Source organism: Phaethon lepturus, unplaced genomic scaffold, assembly GCF_000687285.1.
Source record: "Phaethon lepturus isolate BGI_N335 unplaced genomic scaffold, ASM68728v1 scaffold8078, whole genome shotgun sequence".
In the NCBI taxonomy this organism is placed as follows: domain Eukaryota; kingdom Metazoa; phylum Chordata; class Aves; order Phaethontiformes; family Phaethontidae; genus Phaethon; species Phaethon lepturus.
In genome coordinates, this window is record NW_010559653.1 from 5,371 (window position 1) to 13,316 (window position 7,946).

A 7,946-nucleotide genomic window follows, 5' to 3' on the forward strand; every position below is an offset into this window, starting at 1 on the left:
TGCCTACACATCTCTTGGCTTATGAAACAGAATCAGTCTTTCTTTGTAAGAGGAATTCTCATTCAAAGATTGTACTTAATTTAGAAAATGCATCTAGCATCTACAATACTTCAACCAATTAAAATTCAGTAAAAAACACTGATATGCAATATTTTAGAGGTTTCCTTTGTTTAGTTTTAGATTTCTACATTTATTGACATGGCAATAATACAATTATCTCAAATTAAGGCACTAAAAGGACAACGTAAAACCCAGTAAAAGTGTTCTAAGAATAATTTACATTTCAAACAGTGCATATATTTCTTAAATGTTTGTTAACTTAATGTATGTTATCACTTAAAATTGTAAGGCAATACATTATACAGTTACAGAAATGATGTACCCCAAAATATGCTTCCAAACTTGGTGGTTCTTTTTACTGTTAGTTTCTAATGCCTCTAATAGTAAAATAATTCAGTATGGCTTGGCAAAAATGCATAGATTAAAGGCAATTACTTGTTTTCCCCCCTTTACAAACCTGCTGAATCAGTATTTTGTAAAGCATAACGCAAAATATTTAACACTTTGATCCATTCCATAGTGGGTGTTTAGCATTAAGGCTGTTAACTCTGCAGTGAAGGCACTGAAGTTCAAGTGATAAGGCTTCATTTTTAAGCTAGTTCTGCAGTCTTCAAGAGCACAACTTTTGAGTCTTGAAAGCAATTGCAGTCCTTCTCATTGAGAAACCTTCCTCCTCTACTCCATTTCATACGCTCAACTTGACATAAATATTCCCTTCACAGGGTAAACAGTCCTTTTCTTTCACTGATATGAAGAAAGTTGGCTGAATTTCATCATGATTGACAGGCTTTTCTTTAAAATCCAAAAAGGCAGCACCTTTTTTATACGCCTAGCTAAGCTTTATTTGCTTTAACTTGCATTACATAGTAATAATTAATCTAATCTACCTTTAGGCAAACCCGCAATTAAACACCCTCAGCGTGCTTTTGTGCCAAAGCAAGGAGGAGACAGTAATAGCAATCTTAACCCTGAAGCCTGTGATAGTTACATTGAAAGGAACAACAGCCCGTCTGCACTGCTCAGTGTGGTTAAAAAAAGCCCTGTTTCTCAGACTGCATCCCAGGAGATTCCATTAAGCACTGTACGTGTGGTTAGCTGGAACAAAGAAGAAAACAGACAATTAATAATAAATATAATATTTCATAACACTAGTGCATGTTTGCCAAGAGCTTCAGTGAAGAAAATACTTTATTTTACGTTAACAAAGTATTTTTTCCATTGATATGGTACAATACTAAGATCATACCTACACAGCCTTCCACAAACTGTTCTTAATTTCAAATAAGATTAAACGAACACAGAGATCAGACAGATGATAATATTACTGCAGCTTTACAAGTAAACAAGAGTAAACAGTCATGGGTGTATTCATGGCAAATGCAAGGTGACCCTCTTTCACTTGCAGGACACGAAAAGGCTCTCTGTAGGGCGAAGAGCATGCACATGCAGTTGCCAGATGCACAGGAGTTTTGGTTGTTTGGGTTTTGGTTTGTTTTTTGGTTTTTTAAACATGCATTAACTTGATTAGGTGCCAAAGTCCAAATATATTAAAACAAATACCTCAACTGTGCTGATACAATGTGTATAAATTAGCATACAATAAACTATGACTATATGAATATATACGACTATATGAATATATACGAATATATGAAATGCTAGCAAGTTCATCATGAAGTTCTAATTCATATTTACTAGTGATAAGTTATTAACATGAGGAATAGAACTTAAGATGAATTTATATACAAAGCTCCTTTTAATGGGTGTGATACACCTCTCCATGAAGTCAATGAAGTGGTACCTACCAGCTGCAAAGGTGGACCAGACCCTAAATGAAGTGTACTAAAATGTCTTAAAGCATGTGTTAAAGTCTGTATCCAGCTGGCAAGATAGTTAATGCCTGCTTATATGATCAAGTTGCGCTATACGGTCTGACAAGAGAACAATTTTCACATATTTAGTAAAAGCTAAACGCATATATCCCATAAAAATCATCACTGCTGCTCTTACTCCCATGTCTAGGTAAACAGGCCAAGATGAGAACTGCAGGGTGCAGTGTCTTGAGTTCAGAGAAGTTGATCTCGCTGCCTCCCGAAAGGAGAAGGGCCCGCTGTTCCTCCACCTTATCACATTCCTGACCTCAGAAGAGCACCCTCCTACATACCTACCTAAAGATTTGGCAATTGCCACACTTCTCAGTGGGCTGATTCCACTCACCAGCTCTGCAAAATAAGTCTACATTTTTTAACAGTCAGGAAATTGAATTGCAGACCTTCATGGAAGGATCCAAAATGTATTGTTTCAAGCACTTACCCAGGATCTAATGACAGAATAGCAGGGAAGGAAGACAGAGAGGGAAAATCCTCGCATTTAAGTAGCTGTCAGATTAGCTCAGCTACTGTGCAATCACCAGTTAAGTGTTCAGTATACAAGATCCATTGCAAATTTATTTAATAATCTATATTTAAACATCTGGTACATCAGAAGTGAATTTTCCTAAACTAAATCCAAGCCTCTTCTTTCTAAACATACAGGATGAAACATGTAGTGGTATCAGGGCACAGGTCGGCCATACTACATCACAGCGGTGATTGTCCAGTTCATAGACCCAACTAACATCAAATTTGTCTGAGAAAGCCACAAAAACAGCCACGGTAAAATAACTTGAAAGAGAAGTTCCTATTTGACCTTCTTCCAATGCTGATTTGCTTGGTGTGACTGAATCTTTTCATTGTTCACTGACATGGCTCTGCAGGTGCGATGCAAACCCCCACTACACTCCAGTCAACCCAGTGGCAGCTGTCTGATGGGGACGGAGCATGCCACAAAGCCACACAAGCAGCTCCTCAAGCATCAGTGAGGTTCTGTGGCTCCCCACCTGCCTCCTGCGCACATCTCCATGCAGCATGACAGGCCGGCAGCACGCATACTAGCACTGTTGCTGGTCAAGTACTGTGCCTCTCTAAATTGCTTATGCTCAATATGCTTCTTCCTCCATACTCAGTTGCCTACAACATGCAGCGTTAAAACAGAGTTTGCTGTAAATTAATTATACGTTCTAAGAAGCTCTGTCAGTATTAAACATCGTTAAGAAGCAAGATTTCTAAGGTCAAATACCAATTATGTCATCAAACTCACTGATGGATTTGGGCTCAGTCTAGAAGAGTAATAAAAATATTAACTGATTCACATTACAGTCTGTTAGAAAAATTCAAGAAATTAAAGAGAAAAGATACCACACGGGTATTAACATCTCAATTGCCAGAAATTTAAGAGCTTTATTTCTTCACAAGAACCTGGAAGATCCTGTTGGGTGATGGAGAAAGGTGTGAACAGAGGCCATACACTAGGGTAGACGGGGAAAAAGCAGGGCTGCAGTATTCTGATATATCAACAGCTGATGTGACCTGACACTTCACTAGTGCAAGGTGAGAGTCTTCACCCTTCCGCCTTCCATTCTTGAGACAGATCTGGTGCTTTCTGGACTCTTCCATGAACCATTGCAACTTCTTAACCCAACAGAAAACCACATGCTTTTCTTTTGTGGGGTTAGGGTTGGGGTTTTTTATTGTTATGCTTTGGTTTTTTTGGCTTTTCTTTAGTGAAAACATTACTGGATTAATTCTCTTCTGGAAAATAGATAGGTTTGCTGTGGTAATCTGTGAAGCATGAGCTGACACAAGATAAAGTGCAGGAATGTGCAGCTCTTCTCCTTCTGGTGCTGGTGAGATATTAGGCTCATTGTATGTCTAGGATCTTAAAAAAAAAGCTTTAAAGATTGCGTTTGTAATTTTTAAACAAAGTTCCCATTCACTACTTGTGTATTTCTATGATTCTCTAACAATCTCACACAACAAATGCCAATAGGATTAAAACCAGAAATTGTTTGAATAACTCATCTCCCCAAACAAACCCATTCCTCTAAGAGCTACTGCAAATTTTCAGGTATGTAAATCTGTTCATTCTATAAAAGATTAACTGCCAACTTGTTCTTGCTAAAGGCAACCCCAAACCAGCACTTCTATTAAGATAGAGTGAAAAAGAATCAAACTGAATTCAAACCGTTTTTTTGGAATAGAAACTAGGTGTAGCTTCTCACCTAGTTTTTCCAGAAGTATTTTTAACAACTTTTCGGAATGACTGGTTTGCTGAGGATCTTGTAGACATAGTTCTAGGAGAAGCACGAACAAAAGTAGATGGTGGTGTCTTAGGGATCTTCTTTACTAAATGAGTCACCCACTTCTTCTGTTCATCTTGACAGGATGCCAATAACAACATATCTCTGGCTGAAGTTACATCGTAACTCACTAGAAGTCAAAGGAGGAAGATGATTCAGTGAAAACTAGGACTTATCAAAATAAGAATTTTGTATACCAGGTGCACCACTGGAAAGAACAATGGCACCTATATAAATACTTGTATTTGAATTGTTTATAGATTTTTAGAAAACAACAAATGGCAGGGGAAATTATGAGTATAGTTTCTTTTAACAGTTGTCACTCTGCATTAAGATTCTTGATTCTAACATTAATATTCGAGAAATGAGAAAACCTACACTAATTGCAGTCTTAATGAGCTGGAAAGTTGTGTGGGTGCCATATGGCTGAATTCCAGAGTACATACCCCAAGTACTCCACAAGAGCACAGAAAGGAAACCTTTAGTCCAGTCTGTGAAGTGGCTGAAGAACCACTCTTCAAGGTCTTAGCACAGCTTGGTGATGCAGCCACTGCGTTGTCCCACGTGTAGGCCATGTTCCCATTGGTCTGGGAACCTAGGAGCTGCCCCGTACTTGGGGACAAACCTCTAGGCACCCTTGTGCTCTCAGGGCCCTCAGCAGAGCCACATCAGTTACACCACCAAAGACCTCCCTACAGAGGCTTGCCACAGCTGCCTGTTCATAAGTAGTGTTAACAGCCTATTATTTTAATAGCACCTTTCACATCCAAAATCGTAAAACTAAAGAGTAGAAAACTTTTCAACTGAAGTGCTTTTATTTGCCTTCGATAGTTTAGCAGGTCTGGCTAAACACGCAGAGAACATAGAACACAAAATCTGTGAGTATACCTTTGCATGGTGCAATTAATTCCTCCTTTTTATCCAAGTGGTCTCTATGGCACTTCACATGGCATCTTCGACATTCTAGGGCAGCAGGGGGTTTAAAGACATGCCAAAGAGGTTTGGCACAGGCCTCACAGTTGGCTGGAAAGTGGTATAACGTTGGAATAAATTCATGCCCTTTGTGATTTAGAAAATTTGTCTTCTCTGCTGGCTGGACTGGTTCTACCTCCAAATCCTTCCTGCATTCCCCCTCATTAGCATAGAGAATCTGAAAAAGAATACTGCTATGTCATTGTTGAAGCACTACGTATTTTTATATGCTTTTCAAAGAAGCTGCCAAACTTTTTCAAGAGAGTTAAGTAGAAATGAGAATTCACTTCTTTTTACCTGAAATATTTTAGGAATTTCTTCAGTTTCAGCTCTATATACATCTCCTTGAGTTACAGGCCGGACATGGAACAGCTTGCTAGATTAGAAGAAACATGAATCAGAAAATGCTAAAAAGGCTATCTATGTTTTTAAAACAGTTATCAAAGTGCTTTGAAGTTCTTGTAAGAATTGTTTATGCAAGCAATATGATAATACTTCAAGGCTGCAATATGATTTTAGGAATTAGTTCATAAACCATATAGATCTTGTCTACCCAAGTAAGACCAAAACATTTCACAGCATGGGAAGAGGGTGTTAAAATGGGTTCAAGATCCATCATGGCAAATTTACCTGTGAAAAAAGCTTTCAAATTCTTCCTCAGAACACTGAGAAGTCTAACTGATTATTGCTAGAAAAGCTTATTGATAACCCTGGACAAAAATGACCATATGAAGTATAGTACTACTCACTATTTTTTTACTACATCATTTTATCAGTTGATAAACGATCAATGCCAGAACATCACAAAAGGCAATCTGGGGCACCAACTATTGAAAATGCTATTAAAATTGGAACAAACATCATCTTACACTGGGTCAGGACTGTAAGTCCATCTATCCCAACATCCTGTTTTCAACAGTTGCTGAAACAGATGTTTATGAAAAGAGAATAAGAAACAGCTCAAAGAGAAAATAACTCTATTCCTGGTTACAAGCAATTGGCAGCTTAAGCACTTCCCGAGTTTGAGATTCCTTCCAGACCAATGTATTTGTTAGTCACTGACAGACCTATTCATGAATTTTAAAACCTTTTTTCAATTATTACTCTATAATGTCCCATAATGTCAATCAGCTGTTCAAATATCACACTCAGTCATGTTTTAATGATGGGCTTCAGTGATATTTGACACAATTTTCCTCATGTATAACCAATGTAAAGGGATCACAATTCATTTATTTTGTCACTCTGAACAGAAACCATCTGGAAAAGTTAGAAATGCTTTGGCCTTGATCAACACTGATCCTTTCTCAGACAGCAAGAAAAAGGTATGAAGCAAGGGGATAAAACCTAAAATCAGACAGCCATTTCCTTATCTATCCCACAACTATCATGCCTTGCTTTAGAAAGCAGCTGTTGAAGCAACTGGCAAAACCAGTCATTACACTGAATCATAAAATGAGATAGCATAATATGTAGGTTCCACTGTCTCTGACCCTTCCCTTTCATAGTAAGACAAGGCTCTTAATTTCTGTAAATTCAAACTAGTGACTACAGACAGTGTCACACTATTGTGTATTTAACTTTTTCTCTAACTTTTAGCAATAGTAGGGAAAAAAAAAAGTAGTATTTTCTGTTAATGGCACCCTGAAATACAGATAAACAGACATTTTCCAACTGGTATGGGAAATTAAAAATTATTTATGGAATTTTGATTCCAAGCTTAAGATTTGTTATCAGTTATCTCACACACCATGCTCTTTTGACAATTTGTATCCAAAACTAACAGTAACTTTACTTACTCTATATCTAGTACCATGGATGGATTAGACTGGTCCTTGTCCTTTTCATCATTGTAGAACAGTATCTTTTTACTGCTCACCACAACATACTGGGGAAAGAAAGGGTAAAAACAAGTTGAAATGGCATTTTAAAAAGCAGCATTTATCCTACTGTACTCCCACATGCACATAGAAAGCAAGAGTAAATTAAGGTTTTTAAATTAATATCAGGAGATATTTAAATCATCATGCAGGCAGCTATACTACTGACAGTCGTGCATGTACAAACTGCAGCGACTATGTATTGTCACTGGACCAACCTAAAATGCTTGTGATTACTCTGGAAGTCTATCTGTACACAAACCCACAAATTTCAGTTGCTACTGGCACGATATTATGAAAATTACTGTATCACCGAAAAACCCTGGAGTGCAGAATCTATCACTTATTGACAAAGTTGTTTACAACTTCTCTAGTTCTAGAGACCTGCAGGATTCACTGGTGCTTCGCATCAAACTACGGGTAGGCTAAAAGAGATTCTCACAGCTCCAGCTATTTCCTACACTTGCAATTTCATGGACCGGTAAAGTAAAGAGCCAAAATGAGTCGGCAGAAACAGAGGTCTGGTATACATTCGAAATCGAGGAATACACTGAGGCAGTAAGGGAAAGGTTTGCAGAGGAAGAAAAAAAGAAATGGACGCTCTTTTGCTACGTGTCACTTTAAAGGTCAAACCACACAGGTTTTTCCAGAGTGGTACAGATGTTAAAGAACAGAAACATTTGGTAATGTGTTGCTCAGTTTTCCCTCCCAAAGTGTTTTACAAGTTAACGCTCAAAATCTGCATATTAATATACCTATCCCATGCCACTGAAAAAGTAGAGTACTCCAGAATGCATGGGATCCTGGGGAATAAGCAAGAGCTACTGGGAAGGAATTGTGAGTTTTAAAGCAGGAAT

At 37.9% G+C, this 7,946-nt stretch overlaps 1 protein-coding gene across 1 annotated transcript in view; it reads right to left on the minus strand.

Annotated features, from left to right (window-relative positions):
• Positions 1-366: 366 nt before the first annotated feature.
• The window catches only part of ROCK1 (Rho-associated, coiled-coil containing protein kinase 1), a 50,025-nt gene continuing 42,445 nt past the window's right edge, over positions 367-7,946 (minus strand). Inside the window, exons 25-29 of the mRNA XM_010293422.1 lie at positions 7,009-7,097; positions 5,507-5,585; positions 5,126-5,387; positions 4,160-4,367; positions 367-1,155 (exon numbers count right to left, since the gene is read on the minus strand). Coding sequence (XP_010291724.1) covers positions 1,152-1,155; positions 4,160-4,367; positions 5,126-5,387; positions 5,507-5,585; positions 7,009-7,097 — 642 coding nt within the window. The 3' untranslated portion in view covers positions 367-1,151. The remainder of the gene's footprint in view (positions 1,156-4,159; positions 4,368-5,125; positions 5,388-5,506; positions 5,586-7,008; positions 7,098-7,946) is intronic.